This window comes from Saccopteryx bilineata, chromosome 3 (assembly GCF_036850765.1).
Source record: "Saccopteryx bilineata isolate mSacBil1 chromosome 3, mSacBil1_pri_phased_curated, whole genome shotgun sequence".
In the NCBI taxonomy this organism is placed as follows: domain Eukaryota; kingdom Metazoa; phylum Chordata; class Mammalia; order Chiroptera; family Emballonuridae; genus Saccopteryx; species Saccopteryx bilineata.
In genome coordinates, this window is record NC_089492.1 from 70,328,357 (window position 1) to 70,355,841 (window position 27,485).

General features: G+C 38.7%; 1 protein-coding gene across 3 annotated transcripts in view; it reads left to right on the forward strand.

Moving 5' to 3' along the window:
* Positions 1 to 27,485, forward strand: part of TERF1 (telomeric repeat binding factor 1) — a 39,074-nt gene that overhangs the window by 9,565 nt on the left and 2,024 nt on the right. For all 3 annotated transcript variants that reach the window (XM_066266317.1, XM_066266318.1, XM_066266320.1), the window contains 7 exons: positions 5,912 to 6,033; positions 8,937 to 9,023; positions 10,908 to 11,057; positions 11,774 to 11,886; positions 15,292 to 15,351; positions 16,839 to 16,930; positions 19,865 to 19,971. In XM_066266317.1, coding sequence (XP_066122414.1) covers positions 5,912 to 6,033; positions 8,937 to 9,023; positions 10,908 to 11,057; positions 11,774 to 11,886; positions 15,292 to 15,351; positions 16,839 to 16,930; positions 19,865 to 19,971 — 731 coding nt within the window. The remainder of the gene's footprint in view (positions 1 to 5,911; positions 6,034 to 8,936; positions 9,024 to 10,907; positions 11,058 to 11,773; positions 11,887 to 15,291; positions 15,352 to 16,838; positions 16,931 to 19,864; positions 19,972 to 27,485) is intronic.

The window sequence follows — 27,485 nt, forward strand, 5'->3', positions numbered from 1 at the left end:
GGCAGTGAGTGACATTGGGCTTCAAGCCAGCAATTTTGGGTTCAAGTCAGTGACAGGGAATCGTCAATTATACCATGCTCAAGCTGGTGACCCCACACTCAAGCTAAGATGAGCCCGTGCTCAAGAACCAGCAACCTTGGGGTTTCAAACCTGGGACCTCAGCATCCTGGGGCGATGCTGTATCCACTGTGCCACCACTGGTCAGGACTCAATTCTTAATGTCATAGTTAGGATAGTTTCTCTTTCATGAAGGGTTCTTTTCTAGTAACCCTTAGAGCTACTGCTCTGTGCATCAAATACACCAGACTCTCCTAGAGAGCTCTTAGAAAAGAGATGCATGGCCTCTACCTGTACTAATGAAGTCAATCTCTGGGCTCCTCAGATGATTGTGAGGTATAGGTAGGGTTGAAAACCACTGCATAATATAAGGCAGATGTAGGTTTACAGTTGTGAGTATGCAAAACAGTTTATTCATGTATTATTATTTGTTATTTTTCATAAACACAACTGTAAACTGACTTTCAACCGTCCTATATAGTTAGTAAAGTACCAGTTAGATTGGTTTGTCTTCATGTCTTCTTTCGTAGCTAGCATGTATGTTCTACAAGGGCAGAAACTTTCTTCTTCATGTTTGTATCATAAAAACCTACCACAGAGCCACAAAGACACTTAGAATACGAATAAACATTTTTATATCTAAAAAGTTGATTAAACAATCAGGATAGAACCCCAGGGAATAAAGTAGGAAAGGTTGAATCTGCTGATATTAAATTGCACGGTCCCTCTAATTTCTTTTTTTTTTTTTTTTTTGTATTTCTCTGAAGCTGGAAACAGGGAGAGACAGTCAGACAGACTCCCGCATGCGCCGGACCGGGATACACCCAGCACGCCCACCAGGGGACAAAGCTCTGCCCACCAGGGGGCGATGCTCTGCCCCTCCGGGGCATCGCTCTGTTGCGACCAGAGCCACTCCAGCGCCTGGAGCAGAGGCCAAGGAGCCATCCCCAGCGCCCAGGCCATCTTTGCTCCAATGGAGCCTCGGCTGCGGGAGGGGAAGAGAGAGACAGAGAGGAAGGAGAGGGGGAGGGGTGGAGAAGCAGATGGGTGCCTCTCCTGTGTGCCCTGGCTGGAATCGAACCCGGGACTCCTGCACGCCAGGCCGACGCTCTACCACGGTCCCTCTAATTTTACAAAGGAAAAAAGGATAAGCCATTTACAATCCTCTTGAGTATGTTTATTTTTACATAGTTGCTGTGGAACTACTAATGTACCAGGAACTATAGGGATTGAGAGGAATATAAAGAATATACTATGTTGTTCCTGTACTCAAAATGAGAAATACAGTCATGCTTTTTAGAGTCAGGTTTTCTGCCTTCAAGAATTAAATGTTTATAGGACTGTTCAGATAAGTATAAAAGACTGCAAAGCGTGACAAATAGGAATGGTGGAATTTCCCAACACTTGGCTAGCGTAACAAGGGTTTCAGGAAGGTAGAGTTTGCTCTAAACCTAGGAAGATTGATGGATTACATCAGCATGTGAAAATAGTATTCTAGACAAAACAAAATCATTAGTTATGAGAGGAATAAACTAGTTTACCTGGATAGTATAACTTTTTGTTGTTTTTATCTGTTTATTTATTGTCTTTTGAATAGTAGAACTCTTGATTTCCATGCTTAACTCCACAGACGTGCTTCTCACCCAGGCTTCCCATGTTAGTAAGTGGCAGCACCATTTATCCAGTTGTTTAAACCTGAGAGTTCCTGGTTTTCCCTCACAGTCTACATCCAACAGCAAATCCTGTTTGTTCTACATCCAAAGTTCTGAAACAGGTGTTTACTTCCCACCTCCATCATCTCTGATGGCATGCATCCCACATGTCCACTGCTTTTAGCAGACTGGCCTCCTGTCTGTCTTTTGAAAACCAAACTGCCACTCGGGGGACCTTAGTCCTTGCTGTGCCCTGGGGAATGTTTTCTGTAGATCTCTGCTGCTTCTGCTTCACATTATGCTGACCTCAGCTCTTGTTACTTCCCCAGAGAGGCCTTCCCTAACCACCCTACTTGAGGGTCTCTCCCGCATCACCTTGATTCCTAGTACCCTTTCTTCCTTACTAGCACTTATTACTCTGACATTAAATTGTTTGTCTTTGCCATTAGCATTGTGAGCATCCCAAGAATATGGCCTTATTCACTGAGACATTCTCAATTCTTAGTCAAGTGCTTACACATAGTGAGATAGTGAATGCTCAGTATTTGCTGAGTGAATGAGTCACTGGGGAAAAATTATTTTTTTCATTTTCTATTGCATGAGGTTTTAGAACATTTCTATATATTTCTGTATTGCTGATTCCAAATCTGAAGTCCATTTTTTGGTGCATGCTCTAGTTTTTATGCAATTTTAATTTCTTTTTGTTACAGTTAATGGCATGCATTAGTTTTTAAATTGGAGTTAAAGGGCAACGACTCTTGGATTGAACATAACCACAAAGCAAATAATGTTTACAAACATCACTTTTACATAATTGTAGTTGTTTTTAAATGTAAAAAATTATCTGATAAAAACACCCTCTTATTTTGTTTTAAGATAGAATCATGGCTTCTTTGAGTAAGCGTAAATGTAAGAATAGTCCTGACACCTTCTGTTATATATGTGGCTGTTACACACTTCAACATCAAAGGCGCAATATTTCATCATTTGTGACATGTGCATATATTGCCTATTTTCAAGTTCCCCTTGGCGATCAAGACAAGAATTGGGCTCCTCATATTGTGTGTCATAATTGTGAGGAAATGCTTCATGACTGGACAAAAGGAAAACGCAAAGGAATGCCTTTTGGTATTTCCATGGTTTGGCGTGAACCTAAGGACCACAGCAGTGACTTTTATTTCTGTCTGATCCATACAAAGGGCATTGGCAAGAAAAAACAGCATATGATCGTATATCCGAATATTCCTTCAGCAATACGACCTATCCCACACTCTGAGACACTCCCAGTTCCAGTTTTCAATGGTTTTATTTCTTCTAAGGACGAAGAAAGTGAACATGGTGATCAAGTGTATTTTGATAAGATGCATGAGGAAATGGTTGTAGAATCTGAAGTGTCTTCTTCTGATGCCAAGCAGTCATTAACCCCTCAGCAGTTTAGCCAACCTGAATTGAATGACTTAGTAAGAGATTTGGGCCTATCAAAGAAAGCAGCTGAGTTATTAGCCTCCGGGCTTCAAGAAAAGAATGTACTTCATCAGTCAGCTAAAGTATCCCATTTCAGGAAGCGTGAACAAATTTTTGTGGACTTTTTTTCTGAAGACAAACGCTTTGTTTACTGTCATGATATCAGTAGTCTTCTCAGCCAGCTAGGTGTTACCACTTACAGTCCAACAGGATGGCAGCTATTTCTTGACAGCTCTAAACGGAGTCTGAAATGTGTTCTACACAGGCAGTTCCAATTGGTTATTCAACTCATCTGCGAGAAGATTATAATGACTTAAAAGTTGTCCTCGACTTTCTGAAGTATGAGGAGCATAACTGGATCATTTGTGTGGATCTTAAAATGGTAAATTTCCTGCTAGGACAACAGAGAGCTTTCACGAAGTATCCTTGCTTTCTCTGTTTGTGGGACAGCCGAGCTCAGGAGAAACACTGGACACAGAAAGAGTGGCCGAAATGTGAAGCTCTGGTAGTAGGGATGCAAAATATTGTGAATGAACCTGAAGTTAATCGAGACAGGATCATTTTTTCCCCCACTTCACATCAAAATTGGCTTAATGAGGCAGTTTGTTCAGCTTTGAATAAAGAAAGTGAATGCTTTCAACATATTATTTCTGCTTTTCCTACCTTTCTTTTGAGAAGATAAAAGCAGGTGTATTCAATGGACCTCAAATTCGAACCCTCCTACATGATGAAGAATTTGCCAGGAAGATGAATAAGGAGGAAAAAGCAACATGGCAGTCTTTTGTGGCAGTTACAAAGAATTTCCTTGGCAACAGAAAACTATGAACTTCTGGTTCAAAAGATGCTGTTGGCTTTCTGCGACATTGAATGTAACATGAGCATTAAGATTCACTTCCTGAACAGTCACCTTGATAAGTTTCCCGAAAATCTTGGAGCTGTTAGTGATGAGCAGGGAGAACGCTTTCATCAAGATCTGAAGACAGTGGAAGAGCGTTATCAGGGGCGATGGGACAGAAATATGATGGCAGACTACTGCTGGAGCATCAAACGAGATTGTCCTCAACAAGTACACAAATGCAAGAGCTACAAACACAAATTTTTGCCTGAATAGAATTTAAATAAGTTTTGCACAAATTTTATGATTAAAATAAGTGTTTTAATATTTTCTATTTTGAAATTGTAGACAAATTCTGATGCAGTCATACCTTTTAGTGTATTAGTGTATTTACTGCATTATATAAATTATTATATTTTTACAAGGATGATACCAAGAAGACATGCTACTTCATTATGTTAAACTAAATGTTGAAAATTTTACAATAAGATGAAAACCTAAAATCTTGAATTGCAAAAAAACTGTTGCTTACAGAGAAAAACTAGTATCAGATTTGAGATCAGCACACTTGAATTAGGTAAGAACAAGTGTTTTTGTGGATGCAACAAAAATTTTGTTCCCCAATGTTATAAGTGATATGTGTAGATTATAGTGAAGGTTCTGAATGTCAGATTGAGACATTCATGTATAATTTGCTAAGTAGTTACCAGCCACAGCAAGTTTTGTTTTTATTTATTTTTTTTAAGATTTTATTCATTTTAGATAGGGGGAGAGAGAGAGAAAGAGGGTGGGGGGCAGGAAGTATCAACTCCCATATGTGCCTTGACCAGGTAAGCCTGGGATTTCAAATCAGCAACCTCAGCTTTCCAGCTCAATGCCTTATCCACTGCAGCACCACAGGCCAGGCCTCAGCAAGTCTTTGATCAAAACAACCTGGTCAGAATTGTTTTTAAAAAGTTTAACAGTAATATAAATACTGTCTCATTAAATATTCACATAAATCCTATGAGATGGGTGAAAAAAATGAGGCTTAGAAAGGTGAAATAACTTTCAGCACCACGCAGGTAATAACAGAGTCTGGAATAAACTTTAAAGTCAAGATTTTTAAATCACTATACAGTGTTTTACAACAGATTAGATATGGAGATGAGAAAGGAACAGTAACATAGTACTCTTTAGATTTCAAGCCTTGGTGACTAAAGAATATTCGTAGAGAAATAACTTTCTTAAAAGATCCTATTTCAAACATTCACAAAATGTAAAACAAGGATCTCAAGTAGTATATGGCAAAATCAAATTCAAAATAAACTAATTTCATGTTATAATGCAGTTAGACTTATGAATTATTTAGTAAAGAAAAGCTTTAAATGTTGTGAACTCATCTAGATTTTTCATTATTAAAGTTGATTTTAATAAGGAAATTAACTTGAAAAATCAGATTACTTCCCTGCACTGCTATATACAAGAGTGTCTGGCAGGTAGTATGCACTCAGTAAATATTTAAAGAAATGAATTTTTTAAATTGACAAAGTAAGATTATTCTTTGCTTTTTTTTTTTTTTTAATCATTATTATTGAGAGGCAGAGAGACAGACTCCCACATGCACCCTGGCTAGGATCCACATGGCAAGTCCCCTAAGGGGCAACGCTCTGCCAATCTGAGGCCATTGCTCCATTGCTTAGCAACCAAGGTATTATAGTGCCTGAGCCAAGGCTCCCACCTGGGGCCAATGAACCATGGCTGTGGGGGTGGGAGGGAGCAGATAGGTGCTTCTCCTGTGTGCCCTGACGCGGAATTGAACTCGGGACTTCCACACACAGGGCCAGTGCTTGACCACTGAGCCAACTAGCCAAGGCTTCTACTTAGCTTTCTTAGTTACTTATTTTTGTTCTGGTTTTAAAAGATGCACAGTTTGAAACTGATGAACGAATTACACCCTTGGAATCAGCACTAATAATTTGGGATTCAATTGAAAAGGAACATGACAAACTTCATGAAGAAATACAGAATTTAATTAAAATTCAGGTATGAGTGCTACTTTGTGTTTATAATTATCTATTATTTTGCTAGAAAATAAAAATATAACATCTAAAGAAATTAAGAGCCATTCTAATAAAAGTTGGGACGTAAACCCCGAGTAAAATTTAATCAAGTATTTTAGAAATTTGACATTTGGTTTACAGTCTTTTGTTGTTGTTGTTATCCCCAAACCCCTGGGGACTGAACATCACTTAAGAATCTTGAATAGAGCCATTTGTGGCTTACAGTCTTGACATGAGTTCTAAGAGCTGGGATTAGTGTTTGCTACCTAAGTGTTCAGTGCCCACACTTTGGAAAATGTGTCACATCTACTCACAAAAATTAGGGGATCAGGGAACGTGCAGATACTTCAGTACTTTCAGCCTTCTGTATAGTGCATTTTCACCAATGAAATAAAAGTTGGTTTTGCATCTCATTTATGTAATCATACAACTGTCTTTGACTTGTCATTTGCTTTTCTGATGTTCTTTAATAAAAATCAAATGCTTTTTTTATTGCTTCATATTCATTTTGCAATATCCTCTAATTTTTGTGAACAGTATATTTAAAGATCATCAAGCAGTTTTGAAAAACTTGTGATCTGTGCCCTTAATTATTATTTTTTTAATGTTTATTGATTTTAGATAGAGGAAGGGAGAGGGTGAGACACAGGGACATCGATCTGTTCCTGTATGTATCCTGACTGGGCATCAAACTGGCAACTTCTGTACTTTGGAATGATGCTCTAAGCAACCGAGCTGTCCAGCCAAGGCTGTGCCCCCTCAATTATTATTTAAAGATTATAAATACGAAAAAAAGTAGAACATTTGATTTTTTTAAAATCAGTGGAACTTTGTGATCAAGAGAATGTAAAGTTTTAACTATGTAGAGAGAATTTTGGGAGTAGCCTACTAAAGAGTGATGTCAAAAAAAGTCAAAAATAGGAGGAAAAATATGTTTTGCTAAGAGGAATTTTGTTAGCTAGATAAACTTTCACATTACAAAAGAAATGTTTCACTGTTGAGTAGGAGAGAAAATCCAGGTGGTGATGCTCGTTCCTAAGAATTAATTATTGATACGACAATGCCTGTTGAGTAGATTCAGACCTAAGAGAATGGGCTGGAAAATGATTGCTTCTTTTAAGAATTTCAATCTAGAGCAGGGGTCTCAAACTCAACTCAGCATGTGGACCACAGAGCAAGATCACAGCCCTTCGGCGGGCCGCACTAGGTCTACAAAAGGCAACTGTTACGCAACACTTTTCTCACTGCAGTTGAAAACAAAAAAAAAAAAAAATCAGTACAACAAGCACAATCGTACATGCAGTTTACTCAGTGTCACAAAACGACCAGAAACTGTAGTTCGCATCACAACTGCTGTTAACTAAGCTAATATCTAGCTAGGATGCTAGAGAAATGAAAAATACAAGTAGGCCCCTAGGCTTACTTAATTTTATCCAAAATATTTTGAACTTCGTGGATTAGTATGCGGGCCGCACAAAATTGTTCGGCGGGCCGCATGCGGCTGCGAGTTTGAGACCCCTGATCTAGAGCAAAGAGATTTGTCACTTTATCTCAATTTGAGGGGGCCTCTGGAGAACAGGCCTTCCTTAGCATACCAGTATAAAGTTGAGTGGGTTACCATGAAATATGTGGCAAATATATAACATTGCTTACTATTTGCCAGGCACTATTCTAAGTACTTCCACATATAACTCTCAAACCTTCACAACCCTATGTATGAAGCAGGTAATCTTATTTCCACCCTTTCGCATAAAATGAAAATGAGACACACGAGGTAAAATAATTTGCCCAGGTTTATAAAGCTACTTAGAATGGTACTGGTGGTCCCATACCTTACCACATATAATATCAAAAAGGCCAGTTTATGAAATGAATATTGAAAAGCATCTGGATTCCTAGTTTTCATTAGAAATTTTCCAGGCATCCTATCTAGCAGATATTATACATATTATAATCATCATGAAGGCCATCTACGTCCCCTCCCATTTCCCTGTTATCAGAATATTTAAGTGGGTCCTAAGTATATGTAATGTAGATTCTAATTTATTAATACCTACCTTTTATTTGGCCTAAATTAGAGATAAAATGCTGTGTATTTATTGGTATATATGAAATTTTTCATGTCTTTTTAAACCACAGTTAATTTTTGAAAAAGTACTTTTATATAATTTATCAAATCAAAATTACTAAACATATAAAAAATGTATTCTACAGGTTGGCTCAGTGGTGGAGCGTCAGCCTGGCATGCGGGAGTCCCGGGTTCGATTCCCGGCCAGGGCACACAGGAGAGGCACCCATCTGCTTCTCCACCCCTCCCCCTCTCCTTCCTCTCTGTCTCTCTCTTCCCCTCCCGCAGCCAAGGCTCCATTGGAGCAAAATTTGGCCCAGGCGCTGGGGATGGCTCTGTGGCCTCTGCCTCAGGCGCTAGAATGGCTCTGGTTGTAACAGAGCGACGCCCCAGATGGGCAGAGCATTGCCCCCTGGTGGGCATGCTGGGTGGATCCCGATCGGGCGCATGCGGGAGTCTGTCTGACTGCCTCCCCATTTCCAGCTTCAGAAAAATACAAAAAAAAATGTATTCTACATAAAAATATTCTAAATGAAGTTCAGACTTATCTGCATTCCTTTTTTAAAATTTTTATTTATTCATTTTAGAGAGAGAAAGTAGAAGAGAAAGAGCCAAACATTGGTTTGTTCTACTTTTTTATGCATTCATTGGTGATTCTTGTGAGTGCCCTGACCAGAAATCAAACCTGTATCCTTGGTGTATCAGAACGATGCTAACCACTGAGCTGTCTGGCCAGGGCAGCGTTATTTCAATATTAAACAACAGTTCAGTCTTTCAAAAAGCAATCTAAGGTATATATTTGTCATCCTATCTTTTAGGCTACAGCTGTTTGTATGGAAAGTGGCAATTTTAAGGAAGCAGAAGAAGTCTTTGAAAGAATATTTGGTGGATCACATTCTCACACGGTAATTGTTTAAATTGGATTTGGAATTTTAGAACTGTATCTATGGAATGAAGAAAAATGAAAGAACATGCAAGGAGAAAAAGAATGGTAAACAGTATAGAACCTTGCTGTCCGGTAAAGACAATGCAAGTCACATACATGATTTAAAATTTTCTAGTAGCCAAATTTAAAGTAAAAAGAAACAAGTGAAACTAATTTTAATAACATTTTATTTAACTCAATATAGTAAAAACCATTATTTTTAACATTTAATCAGTATAAATCAGTATTAATGAAATGTTTTGCACTCTTTTTTTTGTACTATGTCTTCGAAACCTGCTGAGTGTTTTACAATTGTGTCTAAGTTCTGGGCTCAGTAGCCATGTGTGGCATTGGGCTATACCAGTGGTCGGCACTGCAGCTCGCGAGCCACACGCGGCTCTTTGGCCTCTTGAGTGTGGCTCTTCCACAAAATACCACGTGCGGGCGCTACCTCAGTAAGGAATGTACCTACCTATATAGTTTAAGTTTAAAAAATTTGGCCCTCAAGAGAAAGTCCAATCGTTGTACTGTTGATATTTGGCTCTGTTGACTAATGAGTTTGCCCACCACTAGGTTATATGAATACTGTATTGGGCATTGCCGGTATGGAAGAATGCATTATAACTTGCTCATTATTCTGTAGGTTTCTTACATGATCATTAGTCATTTTTGTTTGTGTAATATTAAGGTCAAATATTAAAAACAGTGCTATTGGAGTAAATTAAGCTTTTTCAAAGAAAAGATAGTTTTACATGTTTTCTGTGAACTTTTTATTGAACAATAGCATACTCCTAGTAGAGTACATGTATCATAAATGTATAAGTAGGTGTGTTTTCACAAAAGGAACACAGTTTTATGATGAGCCCCTAGATCACGGATCAGAAGATCACCAGCACCTCCACCCTCCAGTCACTGTCCCTCGCACCTTCTCAAGGCCACCGCTGGCATGACTCGTAACATCTAAGATCAGTTTTTACTTGTTTCTGGACTTTCTATAGTAGAATCATATAGCAAGTTTGTATTGTAAGATTGATCCAGGGTGTTCTGTATAACAATAGTTTGACCATTCTCATTACTTCATTTTAGGAGTATACTATAACTTATCCATTGTAATATTGATGGACGGTTGATTCATTTCCAGTTTGGGGTTATTACATTCCTTTATACGTGGCTATTGTATGGAGCATATATGTGTGTTTCTATTGGTATGTACTTAGAATTCCTGGGTTATAAGATATGAACATACTGAGTTTTGGTAGAGGCTACCAAATAGCTTTTCAAAATATTTATGTCAATTCCTCCATGCTGCGGGAGAGTTCCAGTTATTTCACAGACCTTAGCTGGGGCTTTCATTTTAGTCCTTCTGGCAGCTGTGCAGTGTATCAACTGGGTTTGATTTCTGTTTCCCAGATGAGTAGGTATATGCAGAGTTGGGGGGGCGATCACCTTCACCCATTGAGGGACTGAGCCAAGTTGAGGGTTGGTTGTAGTTTTAATGAGGCTCAGTCTGTCTCTAATTTGGTCCTGTTCCTAGGGTATCACACTCCATATTGCAGCAGAAAGCCTGATACATTTATTGGGTTCCCTGTCCCTACTTATAAACAAGGGCTATAATTGTATAGATGATATCTTAGATCTTAAATTTTGTAATGGACATACATATTTATAATAGTTTAAGTTCTTTTTTTGTGTGTGAAATATAAGATTTTTTTTTAATTCAGAAAAAAATTGTGCCATTTAAAACATGAGAATTTTTAAAGTCTCAAGTTTGTGTCTTTGAAAGTGGTCTTTTTGATTTAACATTTGACAATTTCTAGTATCTTATTTGCAATTTATATGTTAATGTTTCTTCTGTTTTCTCTAGTCTTTGCAAAGGAAATTGCTTACAATAATCTCTCAGAAAGATACATTTCATTCCTTTTATCAACATTTCAGCTATAACCTCATGATGGAGAAAGTTAAGAGTTATATAAATTGTGTGCTTGATGAAAAATCATCAACATTTCTAATGAAGGTATGTATTTTCCAGAAAGACTGGTAGACTTAGGAGAAATTGTTGGACTAAAGAAGAATACTTGAAATAGAAATTCTTTAAAAACAAATCAGAATTTTATTAAGTGATTTTGTAGAAGAATGTGTCAAAATGTTATAGTTAGTGAATTTAAAGAGTTTATCGGTGATCTTTAGTATTTTTACAACTTTTCAAAATAAAAGTTGAGATATTTCAAAATAAAAAGTTAAGGGGGAAACTTAGATTGAGTTAAGAAATAAGTTTAATTTTTACAGAAAGTTTTAGTGTAGTTTTGGAAGTAAAATTAGACTGAAGAAGGGCCTTTAAAATGTAACATTTTAGCCTCTGTTTTGGCCTCAAAATTTTTAACTTAATATGTTACAGTGGAGCATTGATTAATTTACGGTAGTTTTATTTTAAAGTATCTGGAATTTTTACTGATTTTTTTTTAAGTAACCTTTTTTCTTCAATTTGCCACAAGAGCATTGTATGTAGCATTCATTTACAAGGAAAGACCTCCATGATGCTATACAGCGGGCAGGTAGCTAGCTAGCACAGCTGCTGGTGTGTCACAGTTGCTGGGGAACTACAGCATGGTGCCGATTGGCCTGTGGATGGATACTCTGGTTGAGACTATCAGAGAATTAGAAGTTTAACTTACTGCTCTTTATTTCAAATGGCTTAACGCATTCCTTTCTCTCCCAACCCCCTGTTTTAAGGCAGCAGCAAAGGTAGTAGAAAGTAAAAGAGCAAGAACAGAAACTTATCAAGATAAGCCTGATAGTGATGATACTGACATGGAAATCAATGCTAATTTGGATGTAGACAACAGGTTTGTAAGTCCATTGATATATTTTGTTGTCTTATGAATGCAGCATCTTGATGTGAAAGTGATAGTAGTGAGCTATTATTAATAAAAGTAATTGGGCAGTGGGTAGTATATTGTATTGCTGATGATTAACATTGGTGATTTGGAGTAGAGTTATTTCATGGCTTATGCAAAATTCTGTTATATGTGCTGAGCAAAAACAGAGTGAGAAAAGACATAATTTAAACAGTGTAATATCATTTGCCATTCTTGGGACGTGTGTTCTGGAACAGTGTTATGGTGGAAACCTAAGTGATCTGTGCGCCTTAGTTTTCAGATCCCACTTGCCCTCCTGATGTGACTGTATTGAGCAGGGGTCCCCAAACTACAGCCTGCGGGCCGCATGCGGCCCCGAGGCCATTTATCCGGCCCCCGCCGCACTTCCGGAAGGGGCACCTCTTTCATTGGTGGTCAGTGAGAGGAGCATAGTTCCCATTGAAATACTGGTCAGTTTGTTGATTTAAATTTACTTGTTCTTTATTTTAAATATTGTATTTGTTCTCGTTTTGTTTTTTTACTTTAAGATATGTGCAGTGTGCATAGGGATTTGTTCATAGTTTTTTTTATAGTCTGGCCCTCCACCGGTCTGAGGGACAGTGAACTGGCCCCCTGTGTAAAAAGTTTGGGGACCCCTGGTATTGAGAGTTTTCCTAGTACTTAAGGCATTGCCCATTCGTCTTCTCTAAGGGTAAGCTTGCTTTGTCTAGTGCTTCCTCCAGTGCTGGGGGGAACCGCTGTGTCAGTCCGTATTTAAGAGACAAGAGTTTAGTCTCCAAAGTTATTTCTTCTTTAAAGGTTTACAAGGGTGACTTTTATAGAATTGATTTGTCCTTTTGCTTTGGCTTTAGAAGCTCACCCTGTCAGTAATATAAACTCTACCAATGTAAAATCTTCTTTTCTGTTGAAGCCATCGTCTATTCCCTCTATTCTCTCATCCTTAACCGCAGGCTAGATAGATACCCTGTGGTCTCTGGTGGATGTATTTAGCAATGGATGTAAAATTACTGTTTTTTCTTGTGACCGTGACTTGGGTGCTGAAGGTTCCCCATCTTAAGTACTTATCTGGAGTTGGGGATTGGAGTCCAAGGTAGGTGAACCTGGCTTTGGTCACACCTCAAGACTGAGCTCAGCAATCTTTTAATTTCTCCTGTCCCTGCTTTCAGAACATGATCTGCTCCTCACTGGTTCATATCCCCAAAGGTGGTTAAAGTCTTAGTTCTCATTGACTTATTTTTTTCTAAGACTCATTTTGAGAAATACAGATTTTATTTTTATTGATCAATTATTTCACTTTGTTTAGGAAATCAAAGTAGTAATACTAAGACCTAATATATTCTTATGGCCCAGACTTCCTGCCCAGTGTAATACTGCTTTAAAATAAAATTAAAACTTACTGTGATTCTTGTAGTGAACACATGTCCTACGTCCCCCTCCTCATGTATCACCCACTTATTTCAAATGTCTCCTAGACACAAAATAAATCAGTGTGTAAAACAATTCCTGATGTTCTCCTCTGCCCTCTGTACTCTGACTCTCCTTCACCTCACACATCTAGTTATCTCCCCAAGTGTTATGGATCTCGTCTCAGAAATACCTCTCTAACCCATGCTTTCTTGTCATTAATGTTATAAATTATGACTTAGCTTGTACTACACAAATCCATCCTTGGCATGACATCAGAGTTGGCTTCCCATGAGAACAAGTCTGTCCATATCACCTCAGTTTCATCACCTCTACCGACTTTCTGTTTCTAACTGGATGTCTTAGAATTGATTGGCCTGACTTATGAGGCCTTACATAGCCCCTTGCTGCTTTTTTCATAAATAACTTTGTTCCTAAGTATTAACCCCTCTCTGTCTACATAGATGGTACTTTCTAGTGACCAGATCTCCCTCATCTTGAAATATTACAGGCTCTTTTATGCCTCGACCCTTGCTTCCATTTAGAATTTCTCTTTTTCTATTTCCTCCAAGACAAGCTCTTTCTTGCCATTCAAGGTCTAGCTCAAAGGTTACCTATAAGAAGTCTTGTTAAGCTCTCTGATCAGAGTTGTCACTTCTGTGCTCCCATAACATGAATCACACCTTAAAAGGACTTACCTTGGATAGTAGCATACCTCTTTGCCCACTAGATTGAGAATTGTTTGGAGGCTCTTAATTAGCGTTGTATCCTTGGTGTCTAGTTCATTACCTCACACACAGAACTTGTAGTGCATAGACACAGAGACAAAAACTAGACATAAAAATCAAATCCATCCTGGAAGCAGATAGAATCAGAACTGTGACCACAAGATCAGGCAAATGCTAGGAAGGATGAAGCCCTCGTGTGATCAGTACTAGATAAAAGAAATGTTTGCTCTGATAAAGTTTATGAACTATTAGAGGCTGTAGGAATGATAGATGTGAGACAGAAACAGTAGCAGACATTACATAATTTGCTGGTTTATAGACGGGCTGCTCCGCTGGAAGACTCGACATGGACATCTTCAGGGACTGGGAGCACCGCACGGAGCTGTGGAGGGCGGGGCCTAAGAGGAAGTGGCGTTTCAGGAGAGAGCGCTTCAGTGCAGCTGTGTTGGTGTGAATGGTCATGCTGTGTTTGTGGAAGCTTGTTTTAACTACCGCAAAGGAGAGGGATTTGTAAAAAGTTTGTTCAAGACTGGTAGAGAGGACAAGAAATTAAACTTGAGTAGGAATAAAGATCCATGGGAGAGTTTTTGAAAGACTGACATTATGAACACTTGATTACAGCATTGATTCTGCTTAATTGTGTTTGGGAAGCTTGATTTACTATCCTCTACTAAGTGTTTCTGACAAAAATTTGCCATGTTGCAATGGTCAATATATGTCCTAATCTTGCCAGAGTTTCTTTCCCAAAGATTTTTTTTTTTTTTGTATTTTTCCAAAGTGAGGAGCAGGGGGAGGCAGACAGACAGACTCCCGCATGCGCTCCATCAGGATCCACCTGGCATGCCCACCAGGGGGCGATGCTCAGCCTCTCTGGGGCGTTGCTCCACTGCAACTGGAGCCATTCTAGCACCTGAGGTGGAGGCCATGGAGCCATCCTCAGTTCCCGGGCCAACTTTGCTCCAATGGAGCCTTGGCTGCAGGAGAGGAAGAGAGAAATAGACAGAAAGGAGAGAGGTAAGGGTGGAGAAGCAGATGGGCACTTCTCCTGTGTGTCCTGGCCGAGAATTGAACCTGGAACTTCACATGCCGGGCTGACGCTCTACCACTGAGCCAACCAACCAGGACCCAAATATATTTTTTAGGAATTGAAATTTTTAATAAATTGACTGTGTGGAAAGTACTATTCTTATGAAATGGTTCTTTTTATTACATTCTAATAATTTTTTTCCTCTTTTAAAAGTGTTAATGACAGACCATCCACAGTAACTGAATCCTCACAGTGTACACTATCGTTAATGAGGTAAGGTGAATTGACATTTTTCTTTACTGTTTTTAATGTCTTTTAAGCAGTTCATGAAGACCTAGCTAGGGCACAGTAACTACCACAAAAATAGTATGGTTAAAGAATATTGCCAGGTCCTACTTACCACAGTACTCAAGGCCCTGACATGTCCTGAAATTCCAAAGTGTGAAGACCTGCCTCTGGGAGCCTGGTTGTTCACGTTGTTTCTACACGGCCATTGCTGGAATGCACGCGGAGGGAGGACTGAAGCTGAAAGCACGGGTGTTTATAAATTCTTATTCTGCCATAGAAACAAGATTATGCTGCTGGGGCCAGAGTGGGTGCAGCTTACATTTCTGAAAAATGTCCCAAATTCTGACTTAAGAAATTACTTGGAAAACTATATATAGCTTACTAGAAATGCTACAACAGATAATTTTACATGTCCAGAGAGTTGAAAGTCAGCATGAGTAATTTCAGAGTTAGAACAGTCGGGATGCTGAGTGGAACCACATGTGGGGTGGTTGACGTGGTGAGAAGAGCTCACTGGAAATGAGAGATGGAGAGGCCAGGGTGGTATATGGGTTATCTGTGGGAATGCTGAGTAACTCATGATAAAGCAGCAGCTGGGGGTAGAGAGAGGTCAGTGGACAACAGGAAGTGCTTGGAAGGTTGTGATGGACTAAATAGAGGTGCTGGTACACCTCAGTGACTCGAGTCCTCAAGGGCTAAGGTTTCTATGGAAACAGGATCCTGAAAGTGGTGTTCATTAGGAAATGAAAAGTATAGAGACCCCCTCTGGGACCCTATTCATGGAAGATGGAAGATGAAGTCAGTCTCTACTTGAGAAGGCCACAGAAGAGAGGAGAGCCACACGTGGTGAAGAGGCTGAGAATGGCGCTCAAAGGGCACAGCAGTTTTGAGAGGAACGAAAAGGATTAGCAGGTTGCATAGAGCACTTACAGGGGTGAAAGTATGGATTTAGGTGATGATAAAATAGTTGCCTAAGCCTAACTGAACTACTTTTTTCTTTGTTTTGCTCCTTTATAAAATTGGAATAATAGTAATTTTGCAGGGTTGCCAAAAAATTCTGCCACATCCTGTTTTCAAACAGCTTTACCTTTTGAAAAAAAGCTCTTTATGGAACTTATAAAGATCATCCGTGATATCTGCATTGTGTGTAAAGGAATTTTGAAATTTCTCTTTGGGAAAATGAACTTATCAGCCAGAGGTCTAGGGATATTTTTTTCTTGATCTATCTAATGGGAAGGCCAAAAGGATCTTGATTTCTGAATAGATGAGATGGAGAAAATAAGTGATGGGAAAAAGGGAAGTCTGATAACAAAAGTTTTAAGAGGCCACGGGTTAGGGTGGGACACAAAGCAAGGTGAGCACCCAAGGAGGCAGGACAAAGTAGGAGAATGTCTAAGAACGGGTAGAGCACCTGCCTTTGCCGTAGCTTTTCTAGTCTGCAGGGCCAGTCACAAGTTTTGATGTTTCATTAGGTCTCACAGGAATCTCTTCTCATCTAAGTCACAGTATGGCTGCCAACACCAAGATCTTAATAAAAAAGAAGAAAGAGCAAAAACTCTTGAAAGTGAGTACTTTTATTAGTTTTAGAAGTGATAAGTTGACATGTTTTCTAAAGCAAGAGAATGCTTGACTTCATCATTACAACACACAAACACGTGCTTCAGAAAATGGAAGACGAAGAGATTAGATGCCTTGACTTCACAGTTAGTTAGAGGTGGTGGCTGAGTTAGCTAGCTGTTCTGACTGCTTTCACTGTGGTCAGACACTCCTTTTCTGCCTTAACTTCATCTAAAACAAATACAGTTGAATCATGCTATGCACGGTAGTTATGGTCTGTAAAGTCTCTGAACACTGAATTAGATACGGAAACATTACAGGGAACACACAGTTGGGTCTCTTGGAGCCTCTAGTCGCAACATTTTTGTCACTTGATCAATATATAGCCTTGTTTTATGTGTTTCTGCTTGAAAACATCTTATTTAATATGTATTGTCTGTTCATTAACATTGAACCCATGGCCAGCAGCACTGTAACTCCTGCCTGAACGGAGCACATCTAACATGCTTTCTCTGTAAGGAACACGTCTTACACTTAGGAACTCTGGACAGCATTTCCACAATACATTAGGGCCATTTTTAAATTAAAAATCACAAAAATATAACACTAAATAGACAATTTAAAGGACAGATATTTATAGAAAATTAAATTTAACAGGGTGACATTGATCAATAAGAGTAGATAGGTTTCAGGTAAACATTTCTATAGTATTTGAACTGTCGATTATGTTGTATACCAGTGATTCCCACCCCCGGGCCGTGGACTGGTACCGGTCTATGGGCCATTTGGTACCGGTCCGCAGAGAAAGAATAAATTACTTACATTATTTCCGTTTTATTTATATTTAAGTCTGAACAATGTTTCATTTTTAAAAAATAACCAGATTCCCTCTGTTACATTCGTCTAAGTCTCACTCTTGACGCTTGTCTCGGTCACGTGATACATTTATCTGTCCCACCCTAAAGGCCGGTCTGTGAAAATATTTTCTGACATTAAACTGATCCGTGGCCCAAAAAAGGTTGGGGACCACTGTTGTATGCCCATCACCCAAAGTCAACTCATTTTCCCTCACCATGTATTTGGCCCTCTTTACACCCTTCCTCCCAACCCCTCCCAGATGCCCTCCCCATTCACTCAAGTCCTCTTCCCCCTTTCCCATGATCCCCTCCCCCTGGTAACCGCTTCACTTTTATTTATGTCCATGAGTCTCAGTTTTATATGCCACCTATGTGTGAAATCATACAGTTCTTAGCTTTTTCTGATTTACTGATTTCACTCAGTATAATGTTCTCAAGGTCCATCCATGTCATCATAAATGTCACTATGTCATCGTTTCTTATGGCTGAGTAGTATTCTACTGTATATATGTACCACCTCTTCTTTATTTAGTTTTCCATTGAGGGACACTTTGGTTGTTTCCATTTTTCATGTCTTCACCACTGTGAATAATGCTTCAATGAACATAGGTGTGCATGTGTCTTTACATACCAATGTTTTCAAATTTTTTGAGTAGATGCCCAGAAGAGGGATTGCTGGGTCATATGGTAGTGCTATTCTTAATTTTTAAAGGACCCACCCTAGTTTCTTCCCATAGTGGTTGTACTGATTTGCATTCATTGATAGCAATGAATGAGGGTTCCTTTTCTCCACAGCCTCTCCGACACTTGTTATTACCTGTTAGACAAATGTTATTTCTCCTTGTAACAGATGATGAAAAGGCAGGTTCTGGGAGGTGAGATAACTTATTTAAAGATGTATAAAAGAATCAAGATTCAAAACATACCCTCTGATTTCCCAGTGCTGATCTTTGCACTGTACTCTGCTATTTCACGATTCAAAGGGGAAAAACGTAAAATACATCATAGAATTCTTCTTTAAAATAGCTAAAAACAATGCCTGACCAGGCGGTGGTGCAGTGGATAGAGCGTCAGACTGGGATGCGGAGGACCCAGGTTCGAGACCCCGAGGTCGCCAGCTTGAGCACGGGCTCATCTGGTTTGAGCAGAGCTCACCAGCTTGGACCCAAGGTCGCTGGCTCGATCAAGGGGTTACTCAGTCTGCTGTAGCCCCACGGTCAAGGCACATTTGAGAAGGCAATCAATGAACAACTAAGATGTCGCAAAAATAAACCTGGTGATTGATGCTTCTCATCTCTCTCCGTTCCTGTCTATCCCTCTCTCTGACTCTGTAAAAAAAAAAAAAAAAAAAAGGCCTGACCTGCCGTGGCACAGTGGTTAAAGCGTTGACTTGGGACGCTGAGGTTGCCGGTTCAAAACCCTGGGCTTCCCTAGTCAAGGCACATATGGGAGTTGATGCTTTCTACTCCTCCCCCCCTTCTCTCTCTCTCTCTCTCTCTCTCTCTCTCTGTCTCTTCTCTCTAAATGAATAAATAAAATAATTAATTTTAAAAAATTTTAAAAAAAGATTCTCAAAATAGCTAAAAACAATAAATAAGAATTTCATGGTTAAAAAAATAACCTTTAAAAATACATTTCTCTTTGGCCCTGGCCGATTGGCTCAGTGGTAGAGCGTTAGCCTGGCGTGCAGGAGTTCCGGGTTCGATTCCTGGCCAGGGCACACAGGAGAAGTGCCCATCTGCTTCTCCACCCTCCCCCTCTCCTTCCTCTCTGTCTCTCTCTTCCCCTCCTGCATCCAAGGCTCCATTGGAGCAAAGTTGGCCCAGGCACTGAGGATGGCTCCATGGCCTCTGCCTCAGGCGCTAGAATGGTTCTGGTTGCAACAGAGCAACGCCCCAGATGGGCAGAGCATCGCCCCCTGGTGGGCGTGCCGGGTGGATCCCTGTCGGTCGCATGCGGGAGTCTGTCTGACTGCCTCCCGGTTTCCAGTTTCAGAAAAATCCAAAAAAAAGAAAAAGAAAAAAAAAATTTTTCTTTTTCTTTTAACACAAAACATTTTTTGATGGCAGTACTTCTACTTGTAGGTAGAAGAAAGACAAAGGGGAACAGATCAGCCACTGGAAGCAAGAGAACGCATGTTTTAGAGGATCAGCCAGAAACGTCTAAAAATCATCGATCTAGAAAAAAGCAGGTATTTGTTTATTATTTTTAAATAATACTGAACTGGAAGTAAAGTCGTAACTTGAATAATTGCGATTATTTCACATTGTTTCTTTTTAACCCTAAGAAACCTTGAATATAAAATGTTTCTTCTTGGCTAACTTTGATTTTGCCATCTTTGATTAATTGATCAGTTTGTCTGTTCTTAATTTCAAGAAAATAGTTCACCCACAATGTAAAAATAGTCTTGAGTTGGCTATTGAGAATGACATTTTATTTTTAAAGTATTGTGATACTATGATAGAGTCAGTTCATCAGGTGTAAGGTGAGACTTAAATCCATATATATATCCTTTTATATTATATTTTTCTGATAGAGGTTCAATTTAAATAGGTTCTTCTGTACTTTAAAAAAAATGAAGGTCCCACATGATGTGGATTTTTCTGTTCAGAAAGTTCAGATGGTCAGTTTGAAGGCTCACTTTATTTATTTCCCCCGCAGTGATTTTAGCCTGTGCCATCTGTCCAGTGTCTGACACCATGGTGTCCTGTATTTGTTTGGTTTTCTAGTTGTTCACTACAGGTGACTAAGTCTGGTCTTTGTTCTGTCATGGCTGGAAGTGGAAAATGATCCTACACCTTCTTCTTACTCTGCTGTATTAAAGCTGATTCTTTTTTTTCTTGATAAGCTTTTTGTAAATGGTTCATATTGAGACGTTAGAGCTAGGGTCAAGTTCCAGGCCACTGGGAATATCTCCTCTAACTCAAATTTATTTTGGCCTTGCCTCCTCCCGCCATGAGCATAGCAAGCAAAAGCTACATTTGCTTCACTTCCTGCACATACTACTTATATCTGTGATTCCTTATTTAGTTTTTTTATTATTAATTTTAATTTATTGTGTTAACATGGATTCAAGTGTCCCACTCAATATAACAGCCTCTCCCCCCACCCACGTGTCCCCCATTAAACCCCCTTTACCCCCTTTCCCTTTCCCTCTGGGATTTGCTGTCCTGTTATCTGTATCTATGTGTTATGTGTATATAATTTCACTACTCCTTTCACCTTCTCTGATCCCATCTCCTCATCCCCCTTCCCTCTGACAGCTGTCCCTCTGGTCCCTGTGACCCCGCCTCTGCCTCTATTCTGTTCCTCAGTTCACTTTGTTCATTAGATTCCACATATAAGTGAGATCACATAATATTTTCTTTCTCTGCCTGGTTTATTTCACTTAGCATAATAATCTCTGGGTCCGTCCATGTTTTATCACTACTGTTTTTAGAGCTGTTGCAGGTTGAGGGAGGCTTTTGCTGTTGCAGACCACAGAGGTAGGGTGTGCACTCGGGCTGTGTTTCTTACTTTGGAACAGTGGACGCCACAGGCTCTCTGAAGTCTGTAAGCAGGTGGCCATGCCTTGTTTCTGCACTTTCCTTTTGTCAGTTTTCACTCTTGTATCCCTTTCACCTAAATCATAGTTCAGGTCTTCTGATTTTATTAGATTTTAGGATTTTTTTGTTTTGTTTTTGCTATTGGGTGAATTCCCAAGAGAGAATGGGGAAATGCTGACCTTAAGTCACCAATAGTTTTCTGTATCTTTGTCTTTGATTTTTTTGCACTGTGAAAAGATGTGCCAAGGTTTAGATTTTTGGGGTATTTATCCAATTTTGTGTTCTCTGATCATCCTGAATCTGTTTTGGTGTCTGTCAGTACTTTTGGGAAATCCTCAGCCATTTTTACTTTAAATCTTTATTCTATGCCTTTTCTCTTTTTCTGGTGCCCCATTATGTGTATGTAACACCTTTTGTAATTGTTCCCCGGTTTTTGGCTATTCTTGCTTCTTTTTGTTCTTCACTTTTCAATTTGGGAAGTTTCTGTTAATATACTATATTTCCAAACTCATAGATTCTTCATCCATGTGCAGTCTGCTGATGAGCATATCAGTGTCATTCTTAAATTTTGTTACCATAGTGTTGATTCCTAGTGTGGTTCCCTTTGAGTCTCTCTTAGGGTTTATATCTCTGCTTGCATTTATCCATCTGGTTTTACGTTGTCCACTAGCACCTTGGCATCTTGATCAGTTATTTTAAATTCCCACTCTGATAATGTCAAAATCTGAACCTGATGCTTTTTCTCTTCAGATTGTGTTTTTCACCTTTTAGAGCTTCTTATCATTTTTGTTTTTTGAGATAGAAGAAGGGAGGGAGAAAGAGAGAGAAGCATCAACTTGTTGCTAACCTTAGTTGTGCCATTGATTGTTTCTCATATGTGCCCTGACTGTGGCTCAAACCGGAGACCTTAGGACTCAAGCCTGTAACCCCAGGCTCTAACCAGCAACCTCAGTGCTCTAGGCCAACACTTTGTTCACTGTGCCACTATCCAGGGTACTCATTTTTTTTGTTGTTGACAGTTGAACATGATATATCGGATAAAAGACACTGAAGTAAATTGGCCTTTAGTGTGAGATTTTATGTTTTTCTGATGAAGAATTTTGCTTTATTTATTGTTTGCTGAAGCTTTAGGTGTCAGGGGCTAAAATTTCCTTGTTTTTGTCTCTCTTGTTGTCTTTGGGTTTCCCTAGAGACTCCTTAGTGATGGTGTGAGGCCGCTCTTTCAGCTGAGGCAACTGTTGTACAGGAGCCCAAATAATGTGGTGGGAATATGGGGGAGAGGAAAAGAAGCATTTGTAGTTCTGTGGTTGTCTCATTCTCTCAGTGAACCTGTGTCACATGCACTTCTCAGCTTTTATTTCCCCCTCTTGGGAGAAACAGGAAGGCAGGGGGGCTGACATTGGGTATTTTTCTTTTCCTACATGGAAGGCTAGAGAGGATTGGAGTTGGGTGTTTCCATGGGTCAGTTAGGCAAAAGCAGCTTCTCTTGAGGGCAAGCTTTTGTTCTTGGGAACTGAATGCCCTGGGTGTATCTCATACTGGCTAATCTTTCCCTCCCCTGCAAGAGCAGGAGGAGGTCTTCCTCCCATCTTTACCTTGGTGGGGATGAAACTCACAAAACTTTGTTGGCTCCACTAAGAGTGGGACCCTGGAATTTTTTGATTTACGCTTGTCCACAGTGAGCCTCCATCAGCTCGTCCACCACAGTGAATGTTTCCCCAGTACTAGCTACCCTGTGCCCAGCCAGCTCTGATTTTCTGTGTCCACGCTTCTGTCCCTAGTTTTCAGGGCAGCACGTTGCCTTGTGACATTAATTCTCTGATAGATCTAAGAAGAGTTGTTAACTTTATTCAATTTCTTTTTTCTTTTTCTGAGGACTAGACTGATATTTCCAAGCTCTTTACATAACTGCTCCAAAAACTAGAAATCTCTGCCTCATGCTTTTAATTGATCTTCTCCTGTTGTTCTTCTGGCAACAATTCAAAATGGACTAATTTATGGATATATTTGAGTCCTAAAGAGAAGAGAGAGAAAGATAAAAAGTGGGGGAGCCGGGGAGGAACAGGAAGCATCAACTCATAGTAGTTGTTTCTTATATGTGACTTGACCAGGCAAGCCCGGGGTTTTGAACCAGTAACCTCAGCATTCCAAGTCGTCCCTTTATCCACTGTACCACCAGAGACCAGGCAACTACATAATTTACAGAATAGAATATAGGGGATATTGTCTGTCACTGTTTACTATGCCAAAAACAAAATTCTGTGGCTATCAGTGGTGTCTAGATATATTTTCATCTTTTTGGTGGGACAGCTTGTTTCAGATGAATAACAGATTTTGTCTAACTTTGTATTGAAAATTTTGTGTTAAAAAATTTTACTACACTAATCTGTGCCTGATTAGATGGTTTCTACTTGCTTTATTTGCCTGTTAAACAAAGGTATTTCTGCTTACCTTATCATGATTTAAAAAGCCTGCCTTTTGTAAATTTATTCAAGAAGAAAAGTAAATGCATTTCAACAAGGACTTTTTTCCATAAATTGTATCTAATGGGAATTACTATGAGCACTGGAAAATCTAAATAGATTGATCAACACTAAGAAGATTGAAACAATCATCAAAAAGTAAAAGTCCAGGACCAGATGGCTTCACTAGTGAATTCTATCAAACATTCAAAAAAGATTTAATACCTATCTTCTCAAACTATTCCAAAAAATTGAAAAGAGGCAATACTTTCTACCTCATTTTATGAGGCCAACATTACCCTGATAACAAAACCTGGAAAGAATAATACAAAGTAATAAAATTACAAACCAATATGTCTGATGAATACAAATGCAACACTCCTAAAATACTAGCAAATCAAGTACAATAATACATTAAAAAAAATAATACATCACAATTGTGGAGTTCATTCCAAAGCCACAAGAATGGTCCAACATACAAAAATTGATTAATGTGATATACCACAATAACAAAATAAATAATAAAAATTATATGATCATATCAGTTGATGTAGAAAAAGCATTTGACAAGATACAACATCCACTTAAGATTAAAATACTCAACAAAATGGTTCTAGAGGCCCTGGCCGGTTGGCTCAGTGGTAGAGAATCGGCCTGGCATGTGGGTGTCCCAGGTTTGATTCCGGTTGGGCACACAGGAGAAGCACCCATCTGCTTCTCTACCCTTCCTTTTCCTCTCCTCTCTCTCTCCCCCCTCATCCCCCGTCCTACAGCCATGGCACAGACAGAGAACATGAGAAGAGAATTGAAGTCCCAGAAATTAAAGCACATATATGGACAAATAATTTTCAACAAAGGAGGCAAAATATTGAATGGAGAAAAGAGAAACTTCTTCAATAAATGGTGCTGGGAAATTGGAAAGCCACATACAAAGAATGAAACTAGACTGCTGTTTGCCACCATACACAAAAATTAACTCAACATGGGTCAAAAACCTAAATATAAGACCTAAAACAAAAAAAATACATAAAAGAAAACATAGGTACTAAACTTACAGATCTTGGTCTTAATGATTTTTATGAATTTGACCCAGTGGCAAGGGAAGCAAAACAAAAATACACTACTCACAAAAAGTAGGGGATATTATATCGCTTCATATTTATTTTGAAATATCCCCTAATTCTGCTCACAAAAAGTAGGGGATATTTTATCGCTTCATATTCATTTTTAAATATCCCCTAATTTTTGTGAGCAGTATAAATGAATGGGACTATATCACACTAAAAAGCTTCTGCACTGCCAAATAAACCATTAACAAAAAGGCAAACAACTGAATGGAAAATGTTTGCAAACAATACCTCTGATAAGGGGTTAATACCCAAAATATATAAAGAACTCATATAACTCAACAAAAAAACTAATCCAATTAAAAATGGACAGAGTACCTGAATAGACATTTCTCCCAAGGAGACATACTAATGGCCAACAGATTCATAAAAAGATGAAGAACTTCACTAGCTGTTAGGGAAATTCAATCAAAATGACAGTGAGATGCCACTTCACACTGTTAGTATGGCTGTTATAGACAAAACAAGAAATAACAAGTGTTAGGTTGCAGAAAAGGAACCCTCATTCATTGCTGGTGGGAATGTAAATTGATATACTCACTGTGGAAAACAGTATGGCAGTTACTCAAAAAAATTAAGAGTAGAGCTAGCATATGAACCAACAATCCATCTTCTGGGTATCTACCCAAAAACTCAGAATTTTTATTCATAAAGACATATGTTCATTGCAGCATTATTCACAGTGGCCAAGACATGGAAACAACTGACTTTTCCTTCAACAGATAATTGGATTAAGATGTGGTACATACATATACAATGAAATACTACTCAGTCGTAAAAATAGATGAAATACTGCCATTTGTGACAACATGGATGGATCTTCAGAATATCCTGCTAAGCAAAATAAGTCAGACAGGAAAAGTTAAGAACCATATTATTTCACTCATATGTGGGATAAAAACTGAAAGCAACAAATGAGTAAGCAAAACAAACAAAAACTCAGAAACAGACAACAGTATGGTGACTCCCAGAAGGGAAAAGGGAGTGGGGGAGTAGTAAATGGTAAGCGGTCAAGTATATGGTGACAGAAGGGGACTTGACTTTGAGTAGTGAACACACAATACAGTATACAGATGATGTACTATAGAATTGTACACTTGTGAAACTGCTGTATAATTTTATTAGCCAATGTCATCCCAATAAATTTAATAAAAATTTTTTAAAAAGCAAATGTGTACAGTTTATCAGATAAAGTTTTTAGGTAGGAAAGAAAGTGATGCATTTTAATTTGCTGTGTGCTCTTCGTATTTTGGGAGGTAAATGGGTATGGCTAAGATTGTTAGGATTTTTTTTATTGATTTTCTTTTTTAATTTTTCAAGAAAAACAGACAAAAGAGAATAGCTTAGCACAGTGGTTCTCAAACTTTTTGAAGTCAAGGCGCATTTAAAATCCTACAAATAATTGTAGGCACACTATATACAAATTTCTGAAAAATATGTTATAATAATTAAGTCAAATATTAAAGAAAAAAATATAAAGTCCAAGTGTGCTTTTATGGTAATTAAACGAAATAAATACGACAAAATTAAATTGATTCTGACATTAAAAAACATTTTTATATTACATTTTTTGCGTTATGCTTTTTAGAATTCATATAAAAGTGGGGTTAAAAAATAAAAAACGACAAAAAGTTATCTTTATATATATCTATCTATATATAGATAGATTGATAGATAGATAGATAGATAGATAGATAGATACATTCTTAGTAAGATTTAGTAAATTCGGCAGGTAGGTCTGGTGCGAATGTGTTTTTTCATTCTTGTGTTTATAAGAAACATGAGCCTGATGTGTCCTAGCAATTTCTTCAATGTTGGGCATATATTTGAAAGGCAAACTCTCATTTCCTTGTCAATATAGTGGTACCTTGAGATACGAACAGACCAACATATGACTTTTTAAGATACCAGCCGTGACTCGGTCTGTATTTTTGTTCGAGATCCAGGCAAAATTTCGAGATATGAGCCATGATTCGGGAAGCTGCCATTAGTTGGTGTGTTGGCGCACAGATCTAGTATCGGCAGTTTGAAATACAAGTTGACTGACTTATGAGCTCAGTTACAGAATGAATTAAATTTGTATTTCAAGGTACCACTGTACGTTGAAGAATTCCTCTTTTTACTCTTAATTGTGTTGAGTGCAGAAAACCCCCACCATACATATCATCTTAACTTTACACTAAACAAAGGATAGAAGAAATTTGCCTCCAGTCTTTCAGGGAACATGGGGGGTAGTGTAAACAATCCAGCACCACAGCTTAAGAGCATTTTGTAACTTAATCAGGCAAGTGAGGTGGGGGGTTGGGCAGACTGTCAGTTTACAGCCAATTCCCCATACCTCTGTCCCCCAAAAATCTAAACTCCAAAAACCCTGTTGGTTTTTTGGTCCCCAACAGGCACATATTTCTCTGGAATACCATAGGGGGCACACTTTGAGAACCACTGGCTTAGCATAAAGGACAGAGGTTTTTTTTATGTGCTAAAATATTTCATCTTAAATTCTTTCTTAACTATGTGTCATTATGAATAAACTATAGTACAGTAATATAAATGTATAAAATGACATGAAGA